Source organism: Anastrepha ludens, chromosome 2, assembly GCF_028408465.1.
Source record: "Anastrepha ludens isolate Willacy chromosome 2, idAnaLude1.1, whole genome shotgun sequence".
NCBI classification, from domain to species: Eukaryota; Metazoa; Arthropoda; class Insecta; order Diptera; family Tephritidae; genus Anastrepha; species Anastrepha ludens.
Genome location: NC_071498.1, coordinates 102,359,300 through 102,383,911, shown reverse-complemented (window position 1 = coordinate 102,383,911; position 24,612 = coordinate 102,359,300). Strand labels below are relative to the sequence as shown.

At 37.4% G+C, this 24,612-nt stretch overlaps 2 protein-coding genes across 7 annotated transcripts; both read left to right on the top strand.

The window, feature by feature from the left end:
- Positions 1 to 1,792: 1,792 nt before the first annotated feature.
- On the top strand, positions 1,793 to 10,116 carry LOC128854937 (aminopeptidase N-like). Of its 5 annotated transcripts, none has more exons than XM_054089444.1 (7): positions 1,793 to 1,830; positions 5,727 to 6,375; positions 6,443 to 6,598; positions 6,651 to 7,122; positions 7,179 to 7,417; positions 8,447 to 9,683; positions 9,761 to 10,116. In XM_054089444.1, the coding sequence occupies exons 2-7, from the start codon at positions 5,813 to 5,815 to the stop codon at positions 9,926 to 9,928; spliced, it is 2,835 nt and encodes a 944-aa protein (XP_053945419.1). In that variant the 5' UTR covers positions 1,793 to 1,830; positions 5,727 to 5,812; the 3' UTR covers positions 9,929 to 10,116. The 5 variants fall into 5 exon arrangements, with proteins under 5 accessions (XP_053945419.1, XP_053945420.1, XP_053945417.1 ...); XM_054089445.1 differs by having other exon boundaries at positions 1,800 to 1,830; positions 5,721 to 6,375; XM_054089442.1 differs by having other exon boundaries at positions 1,801 to 1,830; positions 5,713 to 6,375.
- Positions 10,117 to 17,454: 7,338 nt separating this feature from the next.
- LOC128854936 (aminopeptidase N-like) lies at positions 17,455 to 24,612 on the top strand. Of its 2 annotated transcripts, XM_054089440.1 has the most exons (7): positions 17,455 to 17,470; positions 20,255 to 20,895; positions 20,963 to 21,118; positions 21,171 to 21,645; positions 21,708 to 21,946; positions 22,974 to 24,210; positions 24,288 to 24,612. In XM_054089440.1, exons 2-7 carry the CDS (start codon positions 20,333 to 20,335, stop codon positions 24,453 to 24,455), a joined length of 2,838 nt encoding a protein of 945 aa, XP_053945415.1. In that variant the 5' UTR covers positions 17,455 to 17,470; positions 20,255 to 20,332; the 3' UTR covers positions 24,456 to 24,612. The 2 variants fall into 2 exon arrangements, with proteins under 2 accessions (XP_053945415.1, XP_053945414.1); XM_054089439.1 differs by lacking the exon at positions 17,455 to 17,470 and having other exon boundaries at positions 20,209 to 20,895.

The window sequence follows — 24,612 nt, the reverse complement described above, 5'->3', positions numbered from 1 at the left end:
CCATTGAGAAGCCTTGGCCTCCCACTAATACAGGATATTTTCTACCATTTATCGTGTTGTTGCTGTTTTTGGACGCCTTCACGTGGATCGTCTTCAAGGCTTGTACGATCGCGTTCAAATTCAACAACCCATATTTATACTCCACTAATTGATGGTGAAAAGTCCTTATACATTTTCAACATTCGCTCATAAACCTTCCAAAAATAAAAACTCAATCACTATAAGATACTTGATTTTTTCCATTGTAGAAAATACTGTGACACGTCACTACTAAACGGCCTGTAATCAGAGAATGAAATGAAACTTCACATACGTTCATATGAAAAAAAATTAAACTAGTAGCAATGCCCCTTCTTATGCAACCGCAAAACTTATTGAACAACCTAGTATATTTTGATTTCAATGTGTTGTTTCGATCCTTACTCATTCTTATTTATTTTCACGTTCATTGCTTGTGAGCTTTAAGCAGGCGTGTATGTATATTGAGTACAATATCCATAAAGAAGACCAAAAGTGTGGTTATTTAAAGTTTACAACAAGCACATTGTGTTGTGAACGCGCGATAATTTAATTTAATCTATTTTAAATTCATTCCATATCTCTATTCGCTTTCCCATGATATCCTAAAATTTAAAAATTTTGTTGCTCTAATGTCATCTGCCGTCACCTTGTAAACGCCTTGGCTAGTTTGCTAATGAACACAAATTATGCTGTATCCGGAGGGTAAGATATGCGGGAATGAATGCTATATTGATATCGTTTAGATATAATAAGATTAATTCACTTTTGGATCTGCTTACAATTTTTGCTTCAATCGGCAAAACGCACAAAACACCTCACATAATTTTACTGTTTGTAGGGCTAATATCTCCGTTCCAATGATCTCGTTCTGGTAATATGAATGATGTTAAAATAGGGTCGGGCCCAGAAACTGAAGATCTTAATTTCATCTTCGAAAGAAGGTGCAAAAATGTTCACCACACTTCTTTACAAAAAAATTGGAAATGACCAAACAACTTTTATTATATGAGTTTTCGCCGCAGTAAACGTGTAAGGAATACAAGAAAATTCACTCAAGAAGGAAAGGGGAGTCAGTCGATTTACTTATAATGCCAACCAGCAAAATAACTATGTAATGACTTTAAATTGTAAAACATTATATTCGCATATTTAACCACATCCATTGGCAACTATAAATATGAGTTCCAACATTAGCAATAAAATGAAGTACATTTCTTTCTCCTGTTGGAAGTTATAAAAACTCAATTTATATGCAAGCAGCATTACAAAATTAGTTTTACGTAGGAAAACTACAATCAGAAGTACAGAGATGAGCAAACAAATAAAATAGTAAACGAAAATAATTCATGAGTCATCGGTAATGCATCTAATAAAGAAATGGAAGTGATTTATTACTACATTTTTCTGAACAAGATTTACTTTATTCACGTTTCTGAACAACAAAATTAATAGAATTGCCCATAAAATTTCAGTTTGCGAATTTCAAGCTTAGCTTTTCGAAGTACTATCACAAATACATATGTAGATGTTCCAAAATAAATTTCGTTAAGGCAAAAAAATTACAACAACCAATTCAATAAGGTTTGTATATATGTATGTGTGAGAAAAGGCATTTACCACAAATTACGATACAAATTCAAGTTTAAAATATCACTTTTAACACGTACATTACATTATTCTGCATAAGCAGCTCAAAAAAAAAAAAACTAAAACACCTCAAAAACTCATTCGTAAAACAGTATATAAGCCCTTAGAATTGTCAATACTCAGTATGGTGTGCAAGAGAGCACAGTGTGAAATCAATAACAGGTGAAGTGAAAAACAAAACTTTTAAGAAGGGATTAAAAGGATGAAGTGTTTTACTTCAAAACTTAAAAATAATTTGTATTGAAAAAATAAAAAGTACAATAACACCAAATAAAGTGTTCATAATAAGAAGAAGAAAAATTAACTTAACTTAACTAAAAACTTAAAGTCTTTGCATGCAAAAAGGATCACCATAAATCCTTTCCCATTTAGTTCACACGCGCGGTTTTGTGTTTTTGTCTTGTGTGGTTTTTCTTCTTTACGCGGGTTTTTTGAAAGTGACGATTACGTTTCTGCTGTGGTGCTTCTCCAATTACAAAATAACTTCAAAATTTTAATTAATTTTGACCTGCAGAAGAACGCGACACTCTATTTGATCATAACCATCAAAAGTTAATGGAACGTTACCGCAATATTTACGAAGATTTGAAAGGAAAAAACTCTGAACGTTTGATGACCGATCGCGTATTTACAAATTAGATATTAAAAATCACTTTTTATACCGTATGACTCCCATCAAGGTGTATTCATTTATAAGCAAGCAAAGATCTCTTTTATTACTGCAACGAACTTTTGAGTTTTTCTACTATGCTGTAAAAGTGATGAAAAACCGCCCACGATTTTTTCTAATGGTGCGAGATAGGCAAATTTTATAAAAATTAGGTTTTGTTTAGACGAATTTTTTTGTGCGAATTTTATCTCAATTAGAACCGATTACATTAGATTAGATTTGTGGGGGGTTGGACAAGCCCAAGCACTCAGTCAGTAGAATTAAAGAATTAAGATAGGAAAGATAAAAAGTGGATGGTGAGACGGATAAATTAGTTTGAGGTCACTCTTCCACAAATCTGAACTTTATGAACTTTATCCATACTCATTATATCGCAACCCAATAGCCTAAGTCTGATTCTGGAAAATGCAGGACAGTTATAGAGAAAATGTTCTGCAGTGTCGTCATTTTCAAGACAGCAAAGGCATATCGGGCTGTCTACGACCTCCATGGTAGCCATATGCTGACCACAGACGTTGTGCCCTATGATTACACCCACCAGTACTCTCAGGTCCTTTCTGCTAAGTTTTAGGAGAAAGGTCTCTGTTTTCCTGTTTGGTTCTTTCACAAAGCATTTGGCTACTCTGCACGAGTTTAACTCATACCAACGACCTCTGTGGGTAGACCTCATGAAGTCGTCAACCCATAGACGAATCGGTGCCGAATTGACACCTAGAAAGGGTTCTGGGCCTAGTGGCATATTTACAGAGCCTTCAATTGCCAATTTATCAGCTACCTCGTTCCCTGTAATACCAAAATGTCCAGGCACCCAAATAAGACTAACTTTGTTGTATTTTGCAACACTGCTCAGTTTTGTCTTACATTCACCGACTAACTTCGAAGAGCAGCGAGGGTTAGCAAGGGCTTTCAGTGCAGCTTGACAGTCACTATAAATTCCAATACTGTTACCCCGCCACTTTTTCTCAATTAGCCAGTACGCCACATTCAAGATAGCATAGACTTCCGTAAGGAATACTGTGGTCATCTGCCCTGTGGCATAGGAGTACTTAGTGTTTTCGTCTAAGTACTATCCAGATCCGCTTCCATCACTGGTTTTGGATCCGTCGGTGTAGAAAGTGTGCTGATATTCCGTTGATAGATTCTTTGGACTTAACCATTGATCTCTATCTGAGATCAAAACATCATACTTCCTACCGAAGCTAACGACAGGCACCCGATTGTCCACCGGCATCGAGAAAAGTGTGCACCGCTCCGACAACTGATGGTATATATGACAGTGGCCAGTGCTTACTTCATTTCCCCAGACTCCGTTTAACTTGAGCCTGTACGCGGTTTTCATTGCTTCCTTTCGAATTTGAAGATCTAGAGGTTGCAATTTCAGAATGGCATTAAGGGCATCACCAGATGTCGTACTCATGACACTTATGATACCCAAGCACACACTTCTCTGTAGCCTGTTTAGGGGTTTTACTCTGGAATTAACCATTGTGGCTTTCCACCCTACTACAGAGGCGTATGTAATAATGGGTCTAATTATGGTGATGTACAGCCAGCGTACTATCGCCGGCCTTAGACCCCATGTCTTGCCAAAGGTTCTCTTACACTGCCAGAAGACTTTTAATGTTCGGCAGACCTTCTTATCGATGTGCTTCTTCCAGGTAAGCTTACTATCTAGGATTACTCCTAAATATTTAACCTCAGAAGACAGTTGCAGTGTTACCCCTTTCAATGTGGGTAGTAATATTGCATATTGCGTTTCCTAGTATAATAACAATAAATCACCAATCGAACTATTTAAATTTTCTCCAAAAAAAACTTAGTAGTTGAAATGTTAAGATTTACTATCGCCAAAATGCCCTTAAAACTAATCAACGCCTACATTAGTACTTAGAAACTTAGTTGATTTATCTGAAAAATAGCTATACACATATCTTAGATTCCAATTCCATTTCATCCAAATTAGTTTCACAGTGTCGAGACGAACTAGAATTCCTTGGTTATTGGCTTCACATTACTCTGATATGAATTCCCGGACACAGGAATATAGAGGGCAATGAGGAAACAGACGAGTTAGCAAGAAAAGGTTTGGCACTAGGCGTAGCAGAGTTGGTAGCAGTTGTTACTCCATTCAATACAATAAAAACATCCATTGCGTCACACTACTATGTTTTAGCCGAAAGAAGGTGGAAGCAATTAACTACATCTACTACAACAAGAAAAACATGTCGGTCGTACAACATCCAGAGAACGTATTACATGTTAGGATGCTCTCGCTCAAGTACCTATTTCACGTATTACTGCAACCCTTATAGGTCACTGGAAAGTAGGGGATTATGCAGCCAGACTCAATTATTCTTTCAATCCCATCTGCAGACGATGTCAGGTGGAGTGGGTGAAAGAAAGTCGTTTCCACTATTTATGCGAATGCTTAGACTTAGCCAGAACAAGATATCCCTCTTTCGGTAAACCTCTCCTACAACAAATTAATGAAATCGGGGACATAGAGATGTAATTACGAAAATTCTCCTGGTACGCTCTTTCTTTTTGGCAAACGATATATTGCAGACAATTAACTAAAATCAAGGTGATTTAATGCTAGCAAGCTTTGTTGATCGAAGGATAGAGTGGTCAGGATTTCCCGCACATTGTAATAAGTTAAATTTAACTCTTCACTGATCTCACGTAGACTAGCACGACGGTCAATGTTCAAAAATTCACGAACCCGGTTCACATCTTGGTCTGTTTGCGTCACCGAAGGCCTTCCAGATCGCTGTTCGTCTTCGACGTCCTCCCGGCCTGCCTTGAACGACTTGTGCCACCGTTTTACCTGGGCACTGGACAGAGATTGGTCCCCGTAAGCCTTATTGAGTAGCCCAATGGTTTCGGTTAGCTTTACGCAAAATTCGACCGAGTAACGTTGCTCCAACGATCGTTGCATTTTCGCCACTGCAAAATCCTAACACACTTTTAAAACAGTGACATACATATGGGTTGTGTATCAACACTTTCCGAATAGCAAGAGAAACTGAAGGAACTGAAGGAAAATTGATACATATTGGTACGTCCACGAAAAGTCCACGAAAAGTTTTGAAAACGGTAAAATCAGCCAATGGCGATGTTCGTCTTTCATTTGACATTCAAATAATCCTAATTGAAACGTCCACAAATAAAATTTCCAGTCTATCTCTATTTGTTAAGAAACCTACATATGTACATGCATATACTGCAGAAGTATACACATTCACATTGTAATTAGATTCAAATGAATATCAGCGAAATATCGGCGTATTTCAAATAATAGGCATCTGAAGCATTTCAAATCAAACCCAATGGCCATTAAAAATCAACACCAATAAAATACTTATTAGTTTAAGATAACAAGTTTCAGATTCAAATTAACATCCTTAAAAGAGCTCCTCCACATAAGGGCTCAGAATACTTCGCTAATTGCGTTGCGGCCGCCTAGATCGCGAAATGTACCGCAACAAAGTGGGCGGAAGTGCTATACTTTTGGCCATGTTGGCCATTATTGTGTCCTGCCAAGCGGCAACACACGGCTCTGGTATATCGCCTCGATATGATAAGTATCTTGCCGCACATTTCATACCTACAAAAACTGTTGCTTTGAGTGAGTCAGAGGCCGATTTGAATTATCGGCTGCCAAACACCACCGAACCACTGCACTATGCCGTTGAACTGACAACGAATGTGCACAATGGCACGAAGAGATTCACAGGCACTGTAAAAATTCTATTAGAAGTTATCGACAACACAAATACCATAGTTTTGTATGAACGTCAATTGTCAGAAATCAAAGCAACCATTACAAACGCAAACTGCACGGATCGTGTGGTAGAACAGCTAAGCACCTCGTATGAGGAAGCACGTGAATTTCTTAGTCTAACACCAACAAATGATTCACTCATCTTTAGCAAAGGCACCTTTTGGGTTTTGACCATCACCTATGCTGGAGAATTGCGTGTCGATAATTTGGGATTTTACTTGTCCACCTATACAGATGAAAACGACAACACACAGTAAGTGAAATCTGCACCGTTATCAATAGCAATTTTCATGGAAACCGCGTGTGCTTTATACTTAAAGTTATTTAGCAACGACACAATTTGAGTCGATCAATGCTCGATATGCATTCCCCTGCTACGATGAACCGGCCAAGCGTGCTACATTCACAATCACTATTAACCATGATCCCTCATACAGTGCCATATCAAATATGCCTCTGGACGAAGAGATGAGCAGGTAACTGTGATAAATAAATATCGTAGGTATGTATTAATTTTTCCCCAATTAGACCTGGATATTCTGTCTTCCAAAAGACTCCTAGTATGTCAACTTATTTAGTAGCGTTTGTTGTGTCCGATTTCGAATATACTGAAGGAGTGTTGAACTCGATTCCACAAAGAGTCTACACCCGTCCAGGTACAAAGCAGAATCAGCAATGGGCATTGGTTTCCGGAATGTTGTTTCTGCAAAGCCTTGCTGAATACTACAATTTCGATTTCGTACTGCCGAAACTCTATCAAGTAGGTGTACCAGATTTGTTTTTTGACGGAATGGAAAACTGGGGCTTAGTTACGTATCGAGAGCAGTACATGCTGTATAACAAGACATCGACAATATTTGAGAAAACAGATAGTGCCAATGTCATTGCCCACGAATACTGCCATCAATGGTTTGGTAACTTAGTAACTCTCAAATGGTGGACGTATCTTTGGCTGAAAGAAGGTTTTGCTAACTTATTCGCTTGGAAGACGATAGATGCAGTAAATGATCGAAATTAAACGAGTCAATTTTATATTAACGTTTCTTTGTTTATTAGACATATCCTGAATGGGACGTCTATCAGATGTTCCTTATCGACGACTTTCAAGCTGCACTCGCTGCAGATGGCTCAGGCCAAGCAAATCCAATGACGCATTACGTGCAAACTCCATCCGAGATCTCTGCACGATACGATTCTATTTCGTATTCGAAAGCAGCCTCGGTACTGTATATGTGGCAGTGTGTGCTGACCGACGAGGTGTTCCGCCAAGGACTAAATCTTTATTTGACTACAAAGTAAGTGTGTTTGGACATTTATCGCAACCCATTATATAGGCAGCAGCTCTCATTGAGAATGATCGTTGCATAGTTTGTTGTTATATAATATATGATAATGAAATACTATATATTATATTATAAAGTATTCTCACCTTCTGATAGTTGAAACGTCCTTGTCCTCTAGTCGATTTGGAGTGATACTAGATTTACATTTTATAACGAAAGTAACCTCGCCGAAAAGCGTTTAACACGGTAGGCGCTATTAACACTAGGGTGGCTAAAACTTTATTTTAAAATTTAGTGTGTGGCCTAAACAGTAAGTATATAAGGAATTATATGAAAGTGAGCGCATTAGCGTTGCACTTTAGAGAATTCGACTATTAATCCGCTTCCTCAACAGCTTACTCCACTAATTGTAAGGAAATAGTAATCTCAATTAGCTGATCTGGTGGAGTAACCGTTTTTTGTAACAATCCAACTGTACTATAAGCATTTACATTTACCGATCGATTTACCAAGTCTATCCGTCCATCAGTTAGTCTTGTCCTAAAGTATTAAACAAGTTCGGGGTCAACTAAAGCCAATTTATGTGCTTATGTAGGACTTTTTGAGAAATGTTGCAGCACCACTCGCTCTTAAGTATGACCGTTTAATTCAAAACTATTATTATAAATTTATTCTTGGTGCATCTATACAAAGAGATGGGCGAAAATTTTTGGCTGACACCCGTATTTTAGTTTCGTATTAAAGGTACTCTTTTATTTGACTTCTTCCATTTTCCTGTGAGGGACAAAATGTATCTTTATATTACGAACATTTTCCTTACCGTTTTTCACATAAAATATCTCAGATGTAAATATCCTCCAATTTCACTACAAAAAACATCAAAAGCGATGTTTGACAGATATTATTCCTTGCCCCCTTTTTCAAAAGCTTTTGGCATAGCATGGATTTTTTCGGTTTGATGCTGTACGGTATTCAACAATCCTTTATTTGTTTTAATATAAAATTAATTTTTTTCTATCACTATTTTGAATTTTCCAACAGTCAGTATACTGCTGCTGACGAGTGGCAACTTTTCGACGCTCTTAGTAATGCTGCTGATGCACAAAACGTGTCACTTCCTGCGACTATGGCGGATATGTTCTCAAGTTGGTCTCAACAATCCGGTTACCCTCTACTCACCGTTACACGTAATTACAACAATAACACATTCACCATAACCCAAGATGCTTTCTTTCCAAACAAAAATCTAACATCTGACAAAACTTGGTACATCCCCTTGAATTATGCCCACAAATCAAATCCAGACTACCGTAACACCACCGCATCGCATTTTATGCTCAAAACGAAAGAAATCGAAATCAGCGATAATAGTCTAGCAGCTGATGATTGGTTGATTCTCAATAAACAATCGACCGGTTTCTATCGCATCAATTACGATGAACAAAACTGGAATCTTATCATTGATGAGCTGAAATCACGACCATACAAATTCCATTCACGCAATCGTGCTCAACTAATTAACGACCTCTACCAGTACACTTCTACAGATCGCATCGACTACAGCATGCTATTTAATTTATTGCAATATCTGCCGAACGAGGATCAGTACGCACCTTGGGCTACGAGCTACCCTGTAATCGTTACATTGAAAGTGTATCTGAATAGTGATAAAGAATACAAAAATTTCTTACTCTACGTAGCCTCATTAGTGACAGGACATTTTGAGAAGTTGGGTATGAATGATGTATCTGGAGCACAGCGTCTTACTGTGCAAGTGCGTAACATCGTCATTGAACTCGCTTGCTTGTCAGGAATTGAGAGCTGTCTGACGGAGACGAGTAACAAATTAAAGGAAATAGTGAACAATGGTATCACCATCGAACCAAGCTTACGATGGAATGTATACTGTTACGGTCTACGTCAGTCCGGTGATACAGAATTCGATTTTGTCTATAACCAAATATTGCAATCCCGTGATCAAGCGTTTCGTGACTCACTCATCTCTACATTGGGTTGTTCGCAAACCGAGTCGCAACTACAAAAATTTGTGAGTAGCTCAATCAATATGTCCGTCGATTGGCGATCACAAGAGCGCATCACTTTACTCGGTGCAGCGTTTTCGAGCAGCAGTGTTGGACTCTTAGTGTGCATTGAATTTCTCAACGAAAATTGGGAGGCATACAGTAATTTGAATCCCGATAGCAGCGGACTCAACCCAGTTTATCAAACAGTGGCTGACATGTCCGCCTACATATTTAACAATGAACAAGAAACCAAAGTGAGTATTGAAATATGCACACTTCTTATTTACACTATCTTATAATTTCACACCCATTTTGTGATGTATTTTTACAGTATTTGGTGTTACTGGATAAGGTAAAGGGCAGCGATAAGGTGCCAAACGATTTGGAGACTATCGCCAAAGCAAATATTCAATCTAATTTTAACTGGTTGAATAAAAATCGTGATCCGATTATGTTGTGGATGAAAAAGTTCGCTCAGGGTGGCAGTGCTGCACTCTAAGGCGGACTTTAAGGCGAACATTGAAACTAATTTTAACTGATTGGGTAAAAGGTGGAAGTTTGGTGAGATATCGGTATTAATGAATATATAATATAATATAAGTAGTAAATGAAGCAGGGCTGCTGGTATTCCCATAGTTCTTTAAACCATATGAAATCGATAAATGTATGTAATTTGCACTATAAGTAAATAAATATCATAAATATCAGAATTTAAATATCTCTAAAATAATTAAATATTTGGATGAAAGATCCTGTGGCCCTGTGTTCCACACTGGAACTCTAGGAATTTATGATGATGGTAAAAGGTCCGGAACTCATATTTGGTTTCTAGAAAAAGCTTTAGTAGTTTTGAAAGTTTAGTAAAACAGATGTGTATTTGAACATAATCGAGAATTCAAAACATGAAATCAATCACGAATTTGCAATATGCGCTGAGGCATCTGCTATTAAGTCGCTCTGCCGCAAGTAGCTACAAATCGTAAAGAAGGTTCATTAAATAGAAATGTGGGCAGCCCAGTTGGTGTCTCAAAGGGAAAGAATGTGCAACGAAATGTCAGATCTAAAGAAATGAAGCCTTCTACCTTTCTTTTCCAATTCATTTACATCGACTAGTGCGAAGATCAAGTAGCTGTCTTCATGTAAGAAAGAAGAAACCTTGGTGGAAGCTCTAGGAACGAAAGATGTAAGATGAGAACTCCCGAAAGGGGCTGTCCTTTAGGTTGACAACTCAATGTCAATATAAAAATACTTGTATCGACACGTCAGCAACAGCCTCGGGCAACGTTTGGAGGGCTATGACTTGAGACTTGGAACATGGAACGTATTGACTTTGCTGCAACCTAGAAAAATTGCTGAAATTGCAGATGAGCTAATGAGATATCCAACAAATATTTGTGTACTATAAGAAATAAGATATAAAGGTGATGGCGAAGTGAGAAAGAAAGCTTACTCAATATTTCGTAGTGGCTCAGAAACGCAAGGCTTACGCGGAACAGGATTCTATGTAGACAGTAAAACCAGAAAAAGCACGATCGTATATCTTATTTAAGATTGCAAGGTAGATTTCAAAATGTAACCATTATAAGTATCTATGCACCTAAAAACGATAGCACTGATGCTATAAAGATCAATTCTTACGACTATGATGCAACTAACATAATTTGCAAATACGACATCTTAATGATTGTTGGCGATTAAAATGCAAAAGTAGGAAAGGAAAGTGCTCTAACACAACCACACAAATGACAATGGTACACTAATATGTAACTTTACAAGTGCTCACGGGTTAGTTGTGAGTAGTACAGCCTTCAAGCACAAACGAATCCATCTTCAAACGTGGAAAGAGTATGGCTGCAATATGGCTAATCAGATCGGCTAAATTCATACTTACTGACAAGAGACATGCTACGTCGGCCATATAAATAACGAAGTATGAAAGCGGAGTACAAAAATACCATAGAAAATATTTTATTTAACGAAAATAGCACAAATAACTGCTCAGATCAATAGACGTGAAAGATCAATGATTCCATTGATTCCATTCCATCTGAAAGATGCAATCATAAAAACCGTAAAGAATGCTATTGGAAAGGAAGCTCGAATAAAATACAGGAAAGAAACACGCGTGCAAATAGAGTAGACTGTGAAAATAAAAGAAAAGAAGCTAAAAATAATACGAAAACAGAAAACATTAAACGAGTACATGAAGTGACAAATTGAACAAATTGAAAGTGATTTTAGAAACAAAAATGTCAAAGCCATGTATCCGAACATCAAAAAGCAAATTAAAATATTTTATCCTCGAACAAATATATGCAAAACAAAAGATGGCTCCACAATCAGCGAAAAACAACAAGTTATAGATATGTGGATGGAAATAATATTTCAACGAACGAGCAACAAGTAGTACATACAGCTGAAATCTATGTTGAAGAGTCTATTTTTTAAGAATACCAGTACTACATTGGCCATAAGAAAATTTAAAGCGATTACCAATGTGGTTTCAGAAACTCCCACTCAACTATCGATCAAGGTTTTACTGTCCATCAGATATTTGAGAAGTTTACGAATATAACATTGATAATTTTGCCTCTTTGTTGACTTCAAATGGGCATTGGACAGAAAAGATAGAAAACAAATAAAATAGAGGGTGGGCCAAATAAGACCTACTAATTACTAAAGACTACTGCCTAGCAGTATGCGCAGTTGCTCCATCTTGTTGAAACCACAAATTAGGATACTGCTCTGCCATTGGCTGCAAAAAGTTTTCAATCAATGTTCTGTAAGAAGCTCCTGAAATCGATTCCGTCGTTTCATCCTCATAATTCAAGTGGCCATAACACCGCACCAAGCTGTACATTTAGATGGGTGCAACTGATGTTGGTGTGTTGCCCTTGGATTTTCAGAGCCGCACAATCTACAGTTTGGTTTGTTGACATAACCATTTAAAGGGAAATGCGCTTCATCCGACATCAAAACATTATTTAAAAAATCAATTTGTGTGGCTAATTGGGTAGGAATAGAAAAACTCGATAATTTTAACGCGTTGTGTTGTACTGTATAGTTCCATAATAAATTTCCAATAATTCAATTACAACCTACAAAAAGAGAAAAACAAATATGTCAAACAATAAAAAAGTTATTTGTGCTTAACATTAGTAGGTCTTATTTGGCCCACCCTGTACTACAAGGTGAGGTCCAAAATAAAAAGGATTGGCGACACACATTTGTTTTTGATGGCGCCATCTTTTTAATGAGTTAGTTCGTTGGAAGTTACATCCCTAGCTGACTTCCGCTGAAAGTTTGGAGACATTCGGCTTAGTGGAAGGAAAGATATTGCGTCTAAAGTGTCAGTATGTTTGCGTCATCGTTACAGAAATGAGTTTCGAACAAAGAGTGGTTACACGTTTCAGAGCTGGTTGTGAGGACATACATGAAATTAAACATACGGACCGCCCAAAATCAGTAACCACCGGAAACTCCATCGAAATTGTTCGTAAAGTTGAAATTCATGGAATCGGAGTTGAATATCTCCAAAACATCGATTTATTGCATTTTAACTGCACATTTGGGCTGACGAAAGGTCTGTGCACGTTTCATTCAGCACAAGTTAACTGAGGACCAAAAATTGCTCAGAATTGCTCAACATTCGAAAGACCTCATTAAAAAGGCGAAGAAAGACGATAACTTCCTTTCTAACATTGTAACTAGTGAAGAAGTGAAGAAAAGTGGTGTTTCCAACATGAACCTGAAACTAAGCGTCAAAGTGCCGAATGGAAGGCCCCAGACGAGCCACCACCTAAAAAATCATGTTTGGCGAAGTCAACGTCATTTTTTTTATCATTCCAAGGGAATCGTGTACAAGAAGTTTGTTACAACGGGCCCAACCGTCAATGCAATTTTCTATATTCGCGTTTTGTACTAATGAACGTCGAATTCGCCCTGAATACCAGGAAGGAGGAAGCTGGCGTTTATTGCATGATAATTACCCGCCTTATCAATCCATTCTTGTAACTGATTTTTTGACTAGAAATTGCATTTTAACGATCAATCATTCACCGTATTCGGCTGATAGGGCTCCCTGTGACTGTTACCTATTCGAAAAATTGCATTAGCCCATGAAACTAAAACGGTTTGCGTCCGTAGAAGCCATCCAATAGGCTTGTACCGAAATCATGAAGGGCATTCCGGGCATGACCTGAAACACTCTTTCGAAAGCTTTTAGATCGCACAAAACAGCTTATCGAGGCCAGAGGAGATTATTTTAAAGAAACAAACTCGAAGTTATCAGAACAAAGGCCCCTCCGTTTCTATTTTAGCTCAGTCTCGTTTATTATGGGCTTCACCTTGTATTCCTTACACGTTTACTGCGGCGAACTAAAACCTTTTCATATTGTATAAATGTTGTTTGGTGTTAGCATCAATTTTTTGAGATGCGAAAGGAATTTTAATGGTAGATTACTTGCAAACTAATAAAATAATAAATTCTGAATATTATTATAACCTTTTAGACAAGCCAAATGAAAAAAATCGTACAAAAGACCTTGCGTGCAAAAGAAAGAAAGTTAAAATACTTTCGGACAGTCTATGAGTCCTCAAAGCTTTAAATAACTTTACATTATTTAAAAAGTCCTTATAGCCTGTAACAATGCACTCAACAGACTGGAGGCTCTTAATCAGATCTTCCTGGTTTGGGTGCAAATGCTCTCCTAAAGGAGCTGGTTCGATTACTCGCGATACTAAATAATTAAAATTAAGCACTTAGGTCAATCTGGTCGCAGTGCATAAAGGCTTAGCCTAACCCGTACAACCATTACCATTACCATTATAATGAGATCATATAAATAGTAAAAAATATTCCATTTTAATACAAATTGTTCTAAAGGCACAAAACAGTTGTTATTTCAAGCATATATTTTATTAGCCCAATATTGTAGTTGTTCACTTTAATTATCACTGAACCTCACAAATTAGCACTGCTTCTTGAGATCTCTGATGTGTGGTTGAGAAATTTTATGGTTGATTGAGAACGTATAGTTGGAATTTTTTTAAGTCAGTATTTGCATGAAGTTTTAGAGCTTTTTCATATTTATCAAAAACTATACTATAAAGGTGAATGTATGTACGTTGTCCGCGCATCGCATCGCTACGAAACGACAACACCAAATGACGTAAAAATTTTTATAGTACATTCATATTTTCACCCAATGAAGGTTATAGGCATGTTTTTATGATGGAACTCCCTTCCCACAGCCCCCGGCCGCGTCACCACTCTCATTCGTCATTAATAATCGAATATTTGCTTAGATTTAAGCTAAAAAATTTTAGTTTTTCCTATTTCCCACTATTTATAGCACAATCTAGACTTCATAATCCGCATAGGCTGTTCAACTAAGACCCAAATGCAAAGTTTAAAAACGGTTTGAGATAGAAAATTAATAAAAAATATTTTGCTTAATATTTTTCTGATTGGTTGCTTGGACTTTATTCAACGAGGCATAGCAACAGATGCCGGGTATTGTAATATTATGCTTATTAATAAAAAATTATAAAAAATTATTTTCTATGAAATTATTGTTTGTAATTATTTATATACATATCCAAAATCCCTCAAAACTACTCCCACGCGAGCGGTGCCGCGGGTTGAATCTAGTGTTTCATATTTATCAAATGTTTAAGAGTTTTTCTGATTTTAGTCATAATAAGAATATCATCAGCGTTGGCACATACATATCTGAAAATCATTATTACATAATGCCCCATTCGGCCTTATTTCTTGAACGGTTGTGTGAAGCATTTAATAATTACAAGCCTTTTGAATGACCTCAACGGACGCAAAACGTTTTCCTCTCATGGCCAAATGCAATTTTCCGAATAGGTAGAAGTCACAGGGAGCCATATCAGGTGAAAGCGGTGAGTGATTGATGGTTAAAATGCAATTTCTAGTCAAAAAATCGGTCACAGGAGTGGATGCATGAGATGGTGCATTATCATGCAATAAACGCCAGCTTCCTCCTTCCTGGTATTCAAGGCGAATTCGACGAATGCGATGCAACAAACGCTTGAAAACGCCAAGATAGAAAATTGCATTGACGGCTTGGCCCGTTGGCAAGAACTCCTTGTGGACAATTCCCTTGGAATCGTGGAAACAAATGAGCATCAAATTAATTTTTGTCTTCTCCAAGCACGATTTTTTGGTTGGGGGCTCGTCTGGGGCCTTCCATTCGGCACTTTGACGCTTAGTTTCAGGTTCATGTTGGAAACACCACTTTTCATCACCAGTTTCCATGTTGCAAAGCAAGTTATCGTCTTTCCTCGCCTCTTTAATGAGGTCTTTCGAATGTTGAGCAATTCTGAGCAATTTTTGGTCCTCAGTTAACTTGTGCGGAATGAAACGCTGACAGACAGACCTTTCGTCGGCCCAAACGAGCAGTTAAAATGCAATAAATCGATATTTTGGAGATATTCAACTCCGATTCCATGAATTTCAACGATGATTTTGCTTCATTTTTCATAAATTTACGTTCAATTTCATGTACCTTCTGCTCAAATATGAACGAGACGTTATCAATAAAACGGTCCGCGGATGGCATATGGCAAAAATAATTTTTTTGTTTTTTGGTAGGACTGTTATAAGCTTACATGGCAAATTTCAGCTTGATATGTCACATAGTTTGTTTTCTGTGCTATTGTAAACAAGTCAAGCTCGAGTGTGTTCTTCGAATTCTCTTTTATGACTTCAATTGTCTCAAAATGTTTTCCACGGAGCGGCAACTCGAGCTTGGGAAACAGGAAAAAGTCACATGGAGCCATATCAGGCGAACACGGTGCTTGCGGAACGATATTAACATTATTTTTGTTCAGGCTCCTAAGGCTTTCTAGAGACATATGCAAATAAATTCACTCAAGAAGGAAAGGGGAATCAGTCGATTTACTTATAATGCCAACCAGTAATGACATGTAATGACTTTAAATTAATTAATAAACATCTAGCATTGTACAACATTATATTCGCATATTTAACCACATCCATAAAAAAAAAATAAATAATTGGCGCGTACACTTCTGTTAGGTGTTTGGCCGAGCTCCTCCTCCTATTTGTGGTGTGCGTCTTGATGTTGTTCCACAAATGGAGGGACCAGTTTCAAGCCGCCTCCAAACGGCAGATATTTTTATGAGGAGCTTTTTCATGGCAGAAATACACTCGGAGGTTTGCCATTGCCTGCCGAGGGGCGACCGCTATTAGAAAAATGTTTTTATTAATTTTGCTTTCACCGAGATTCGAACCAACGGCCTCTTTGTGAATTCCGAATGGTAATCACGCACCAACCCATTCGGCTACGGCGGCCGCAACCACATCCATTGGCAACTATAAAAATGAGTTTGAACATCAGCAATAAAATTAAGTACATTTCTTTCTCCTGTTGGAAGTTATAAAAACTCAATTTATATTGCAAGCTGCATTACAAAATTAGTTTTACATAATTACAAAATTAGATTACATTACAATCACAAGTACAGAGATGAACAAAAAAAAAAAACAAAAGTAAACGAAAAGCACTCATAAGTCATCGGTAATGCATCTAATGAAGAAATGGAAGTGATTTATTAGTAAATTTTTCTGAACAAGATTTACTTTATTCACGTTTCTGAACAACAAAATTAATAGAATTGCCCATAAAATTTCAGTTTGCGAATTTCACGCTTAGCTCTATGAAGTACTATCACAAATAAATATTTAGATGTTCCAAAATAAATTTCGTTAAGCGAGAAAAGTACAAACAAAAATCGAATAATGTTTATTCTTAATGTATGTACGTATATATGTATGTGTGGGAAAATGCATTTATCACAAATTACGATACAAATTCATGTTTAAAATATTAGTTTTAACACGTACATACATTATTCTGCATAAGCAGCTCAACAAAAAAAAAACTAAAACACCTCACAAGCTTATTCGTAAAACAGTATATAAGCCCTTAGAATTGTCAACACTCAGTATGGTGTGCAAGAGAGCACAGTGTGAAATTAATAACAGGTGAAGTGAAAAACAAAACTTTTAAGAAGGGATTAAAAGGATGAAGTGTTTTATTTCAAACCTTAAAAATAATTTCAATTGAAAAAAAAAGTACAACAACACCAAATAAAGTGTTCATAATAAGAAGAAGAAAAATTAACTTAACGTAACTTAAAACTTAAACTCTTTGCATGCAAAAAGGATCACCATAAATCCTTTCCAATTTAGTTCACACGCGCGATTTTGTTTTTTGTCTTGTGCGGTGTTTCTTCTTTACGCGGGTTTTTTGAAAGTGGCGATTACGTTTCTGTTGTGTTGCTTCTCCAATTACAAAATAACTTCAAAATTTTAATTAATTTTGACCTGCAGAAGAACGCGAAACTCTATTTGATCATAACCATCAAAAGTTAATGGAACGTTACCGCAATATTTACGAAGATTTGAAAGGAAAAAACTCTGAACGTTTGATGACCGATCGCGTATTTACAAATTAGATATTAAAAATCACTTTTTGTGCCGTATGACTCCCATCAAGGTGTATTCATTTATAAGCAAGCAATGATGTGTTTTATTGTATTACTGCAACAAACTTTTGAGGTTTTCTATTATGCTGTAAAAGTGATGAAAACCGCCCACGATTTTTTCGAATGATGCGAGATAGGCAAATTTTATGAGAATTAGGTTCTGTTTCGACGAATTTTTTTGTGCGAATTTTATCCTAATTAGAACCAAACAAGCGATTTTGCTCATAAAATGAACTCTAAACGCGGATTTTTTTCACTGAATCGGTCTGGTTCCGCCAAGTCGACTAAAATGAGAATACGTATAACTATGTACTTTCTACCTCTGTCAAGCTCTTTGAAGCGAATACCTTCGGGTTACGTTCTTGAAACAAATATCGAATGATTCTTAGTTTAAAGTAATTGTTTCGATCGTTACTTCTTTCTCTTAATCAAATGGTGTGTGACCATTCTCTTTATGGAAGCAAGAGAGTTGTCGTGCGAAAATAACGGGTTGAATATTGATTTTTACCTATTGGTCGACTACAGTATTTATAAAATAGCTTCTGCTTTCCCTAAATCGCACTTAATACCTTCACTTGGTATAATTCAGCATAAATATCTCACCTTACAAACTTTTAATTGCAACTTGAACGCCTATTTATATACCCCTCTTAAAACAACTTGTTTGTCTTCATTCCCCTTTAAGCCTATTCAAACCAAATACGTCCTAGGCCTGTTTTTAGATAGCCTAAAAAACAACAGTAAAATGGGACACGCTATTAGATGGCATAACAGGAAAACCAGTGAAAATTGATATCGTGTGAATTTACGTTTACAGGTATTAACGTTCTTGCACCAGCATCACCCCACCTTACTCAGTGCCATACCAGCACCTGTATGTTTTAACTGTTTAAGTTAACGAAGACCTCATTAAATTGACATAAAGCGGTTAGGGATTTTGAGATTTTATGGCCGATAAGAAGTTAAAATTCATCATTGCTTCTAAATACATTACTTTGGAGACTTATTGAATTAGGGCTCCTTTGAGTGTAGAGATTCACATGACCCCATTGACAAAGGGCATCGCTATGGTATTGCTACCTAACTTACTACAAGAAAATAAGCTAATATTCAAATCGATTTGCCATTTAATAGTGAATTGAAAAATAATACAATATAAAATATGAAATACCAGGTGTGGCTATTAAATAACAAGGCTGAAACTGAAAACCATTTTATTTTGATTTCATACATATTTACCTTAAATAATCACCCCTCCTCTGGCCTTAAAATACACCAAGTGAGTTTTTCTTTGCTCGAAACAGAGCATGAAAGTTTTTCCCATCAGCTTCTTCAGGGTGCGTGCTTCTTTCTCTTTCAGAGATTCATCGGATTTGAATTTTGTGCCTTTTAACGCAGGTGGGAATAAGATCGTACGACGCGAAATCCGGCGAATGAGTCCAGGGATCTTACACTGAGGTAATACAATTTTCTAGAACTATTTACTGATAAAATGGAATAAGTCGGAAAATTACCCTGAAGCAGAACTATAACTTGTCCGCCCAAAATTATGGCCATATTTTCTTAACCTTTTAAGGGATTTCAGTAAAAATGTAAATGCAGTAATAATTTGAAAGCCAGATTTATTTTTAGATTTTCAAAACAACATAGAAATTTTCAGGCGGCCGCCCTTGCCGAATGGGTTGGTGCGTGACTACCATTCGGAATTCATAGAGAACGTAGGGTCGAATCTCGGTGAAACACCAAAATTAAGAAAAGGTTTTTTCTAATAGCGGTTGCGCCTCGGCAGGCAATGGCAAACCTCCGAGTGAGTTTCTGCCATGAAAAAGCTCCTCATAAAATATCTGCCGTTCGGAGTCGGCTTAAAACTGACGACCCCTCCATTTGTGGAACAACCTAAGGTCACACACTACAAATGGGAGGAGGAGCTCGGCAAAACACCCAAAAAGGGTGTACGCGTCAATTATATATATGGTATATATATATATAGACATTTTCAAAACAATACGGTGATCTAATAATATAAGTAACATTTTTGCGGCGAGCCAAAAAAAAAAAATCGAATTCGAACGAAGACCAGGATACATGCACATTCCAAAGAGAAAGCTTTATGTTAAGCTGCTAGTGGTCGCCTTCCCTTTATAGTAGCGTCAGTCTCGTTACTGAATAGGCGCATCTCCTACTACAGTACCCAATAAGCTTAAAAACTTTAAGCAACGGGGTTGCCAGTGTTTTGCTAGTAGCATTTCACCAACATCTACAAAGTTAATTATTAGTTTAGGTTAACAAGTTTCGGCTTCTGATCAACTATCTTTAAAAGTCGATTCCTCATAACGTGTGCGATCGTCAACATTGTAAAATGCACTGCAACAGAATGACAAAAGGTGCATTACTTTTGGCCATGTTGGCCATTATTACAACCTCTGGAGCGGCGACGCAGGGTCGTGGTACACCACCTCAACATAGTAAGCTTCCTGCCGGACGTATCATGCCTATGCGGTTCGTTGATTTGGGTGAGTCAGATGCCGATTTGAATTATCGGCTGCCAAACACCACCGAACCACTGCACTATGACGTCGAACTGACAACGAATGTGCACAATGGCACGAAGAGATTCACAGGCACTGTAAAAATTCTATTAGAAGTTATCGACAACACAAATACCATAGTTTTGCATGAACGTCAACTGTCAGAAATCAAAGCAACCATTACAAATGCAAACGGAACGAGTGGTGTTCAAGAACAGCTAAGCACCTCGTATGAGGAGGCACGTGAATTTCTTAGTCTAACACCAACAAACGAGTCACTCATCTTTAGCAAAGGCACCTTTTGGGTTTTGACCATCACCTATGCAGGAGAATTGCGTGTAGATAATTTGGGATTTTACTTGTCCACCTATACAGATGAAAACGACAACACACAGTAAGTGAAATCTGCACCGTTATCAATAGCAATTTTCATGGAAACCGCGTGTGCTTTATACTTCCAGTTATTTAGCAACGACACAATTTGAGTCGATCAATGCTCGATATGCATTCCCATGCTACGATGAGCCAGCCAAGCGTGCTACATTCACAATCACTATTAACCATGATCCCTCATACAGTGCCATATCAAATATGCCTCTGGACGAGGAGATGAGCAGGTAACTGTGATAAATAAATATCGTAGGTATGTATTAATTTTTCCCCATCTAGACCTGGATATTCTGTCTTCCAAAAGACTCCTAGTATGTCAACTTATTTAGTAGCGTTTGTTGTGTCCGATTTCGAATATACCGAAGGAGTGTTGAACTCGATTCCACAAAGAGTTTACACCCGTCCAGGTACAAAGCAGAATCAGCAATTGGCATTGGTTTCCGGAATGCTGTTTCTGCAAAACCTTGCTGAATACTACAATTTCGATTTCGTACTGCCGAAACTCTATCAAGTTGGTGTGCCTGATTTTGCAGCTGGTGCCATGGAAAACTGGGGCTTAGCAACGTATCGAGAACAGTATATGATCTACAACAAGACGACATCGACAAAAAGTTCACAAATATATGACGACAATATCATTGCCCACGAATACTGCCATCAATGGTTTGGAAACTTAGTAACTATCAAATGGTGGACGTATCTTTGGTTGAAAGAAGGTTTTGCTAACTTCTTCGCTTGGAAGACGATAGATGCGGTAAACGATCGAAATTATGGTAAAAAAGTCAATTTTATATTAATTTTTTCCTTGTTTATTAGACATATCCTGACTGGGACGTCTATCAGATGTTCCTTATCGACGACTTTCAAGTTGCACTCGCTGCAGATGATTCAGGCCAATCAAATCCAATGACGCATTACGTGCAAACTCCATCCGAGATCTCTGCACGATACGATTCTATTTCGTATTCGAAAGCAGCCTCGGTACTGTATATGTGGCAGTGTGTGCTGACCGACGAGGTGTTCCGCCAAGGACTAAAGCTTTATTTGACTACAAAGTAAGTGTGTTTGGACATTTATCGCAACCCATTATATAGGCAGCAGCTCTCATTGAGAATGATCGTTGCATAGTTTGTTGTTATATAATATATGATAATGAAATACTATATATTATATTATAAAGTATTCTCACCTTCTGATAGTTGAAACGTCCTTGTCCTCTAGTCGATTTGGAGTGATACTAGATTTACATTTTATAACGAAAGTAACCTCGCCAAATAGCGTTTAACACGGTAGGCGCTATTAACACTAGGGTGGCTAAAACTTTATAGAAATTTAGTGTGTGGCCTAAACAGTAAGTATATAAGGAATTATATGAAAGTGAGCGCATTAGCGTTGCACTTTAGAGAATTCGACTATTAATCCGCTTCCTCAACAGCTTACTCCACTAATTGTAAGGAAATAGTAATCTCAATTAGCTGATCTGGTGGAGTAACCGTTTTTTGTAACAATCCAACTGTACTATAAGCATTTACATTTACCGATCGATTTACCAAGTCTATCCGTCCATCAGTTAGTCTTGTCCTAAAGTATTAAACACGTTCGGGGTCAACTAAAGCCAATTTATGTGCTTATGTAGGACTTTTTGAGAAATGTTGCAGCACCACTCGCTCTTAAGTATGACCGTTTAATTCAAAACTATTATTATAAATTTATTCTTGGTGCATCTATACAAAGAGATGGGCGAAAATTTTTGGCTGACACCCGTATTTTAGTTTCGTATTAAAGGTACTCTTTTATTTGACTTCTTCCATTTTCCTGTGAGGGACAAAATGTATCTTTATATTACGAACATTTTCCTTACCGTTTTTCACATAAAATATCTCAGATGTAAATATCCTCCAATTTCACTACAAAAAACATCAAAAGCGATGTTTGACAGATATTATTCCTTGCCCCCTTTTTCAAAAGCCTTTGGCATAGCATGGATTTTTTCGGTTTGATGCTGTACGGTATTCAACAATCCTTTATTTGTTTTAATATAAAATTAATTTTTTTCTATCACTATTTTGAATTTTCCAACAGTCAGTATACTGCTGCTGACGAGTGGCAACTTTTCGACGCTCTTAGTAATGCTGCTGATGCACAAAACGTGTCACTTCCTGCGACTATGGCGGATATGTTCTCAAGTTGGTCTCAACAATCCGGTTACCCTCTACTCACCGTTACACGTAATTACAACAATAACACATTCACCATAACCCAAGATGCTTTCTTCCCAAACAAAAATCTAACATCTGACAAAACTTGGTACATCCCCTTGAATTATGCCCACAAATCAAATCCAGACTACCGTAACACCACCGCATCGCATTTTATGCTCAAAACGAAAGAAATCGAAATCAGCGATAATAGTCTAGCAGCTGATGATTGGTTGATTCTCAATAAACAATCGACCGGTTTCTATCGCATCAATTACGATGAACAAAACTGGAATCTTATCATTGATGAGCTGAAATCACGACCATACAAATTCCATTCACGCAATCGTGCTCAACTAATTAACGACCTCTACCAGTACACTTCTACAGATCGCATCGACTACAGCATGCTATTTAATTTATTGCAATATCTGCCGAACGAGGATCAGTACGCACCTTGGGCTACGAGCTACTCTGTAATTCTTACATTGAAAGTGTATCTGAATAGTGATAAGGAATATAAAAATTTCTTACTCTACGTAGCCTCATTGGTGACAGGACATTTTGAGAAGTTGGGTATGAATGATGTATCTGGAGCACAGCGTCTTACCGTGCAAGTACGTAACATCGTCATTGAACTCGCTTGCTTGTCAGGAATTGAGAGCTGTCTGACGGAGACGAGTAACAAATTAAAGGAAATAGTGAACAATGGTATCACCATCGAACCAAGCTTACGATGGAATGTATACTGTTACGGCCTACGTCAGTCCGGTGATACAGAATTCGATTTTGTCTATAACCAAATATTGCAATCCCGTGATCAAGCGTTTCGTGACTCACTCACCTCTACATTGGGTTGTTCGCAAACCGAGTCTCAACTACAAAAATTTGTGAGTAGCTCAATCAATGTGTCCGTCGAATGGCGATCCCAAGAGCGCATCACCTTACTCGGTGCAGCGTATTCGAGCAGCAGTGTTGGACTCTTAGTGTGTATTGAATTTCTCAACGAAAATTGGGAGGCATACAGTAATTTAAATCCGGAATTCACCAGAGTCAACCCACTTTATCAAGCAATGGTTGACATGTCCACCTACATATTTAACAATGAACAAGAAACTAAAGTGAGTATTGAAATATGCACACTTCTTATTTACAATATCTTATAATTTCACACCCATTTTGTGATGTATCTTTACAGTATTTGGCGTTACTGGATAAGGTAAAGGGCAGCGATAAGCTGTCAAACGATTTGGAGACTGTCGCCAAAGCAAATATTCAATCTAATTTTGACTGGCTGAACGAATATCGTGATCCGATTATGTTGTGGATGAAAAAGTTCGCCCAGGGTGGCAGTGCTGCACTCTAAGGCGAATGGTTGCGGAAATATCGGTATTAATGAATATATAAGTAGTAAATGAGGCAGTGCTGCTGGTATTCCTATAGTTCTTTAAACCATATGAAATCGATAAATGTATGTAATTTGCACTATAAGTAAATAAATATCATAAATAGCAGAATTTAAA

Bases quoted from the DNA above. Each gene is read 5' to 3' on its own strand.
- LOC128854936 (XM_054089440.1), top strand. From the start codon at position 20,333: ATGCACTGCAACAGAATGACAAAAGGTGCATTACTTTTGGCCATGTTG. The intron at 21,119-21,170 runs GTAACTGTGATA...TTCCCCATCTAG, and splicing joins CTGGACGAGGAGATGAGCAG to ACCTGGATATTCTGTCTTCC. The intron at 21,646-21,707 runs GTAAACGATCGA...CTTGTTTATTAG, and splicing joins CTTGGAAGACGATAGATGCG to ACATATCCTGACTGGGACGT.
- LOC128854937 (XM_054089444.1), top strand. From the start codon at position 5,813: ATGTACCGCAACAAAGTGGGCGGAAGTGCTATACTTTTGGCCATGTTG. The intron at 6,376-6,442 runs GTAAGTGAAATC...TTATACTTAAAG, and splicing joins GATGAAAACGACAACACACA to TTATTTAGCAACGACACAAT. The intron at 7,123-7,178 runs GTAAATGATCGA...TTTGTTTATTAG, and splicing joins CTTGGAAGACGATAGATGCA to ACATATCCTGAATGGGACGT.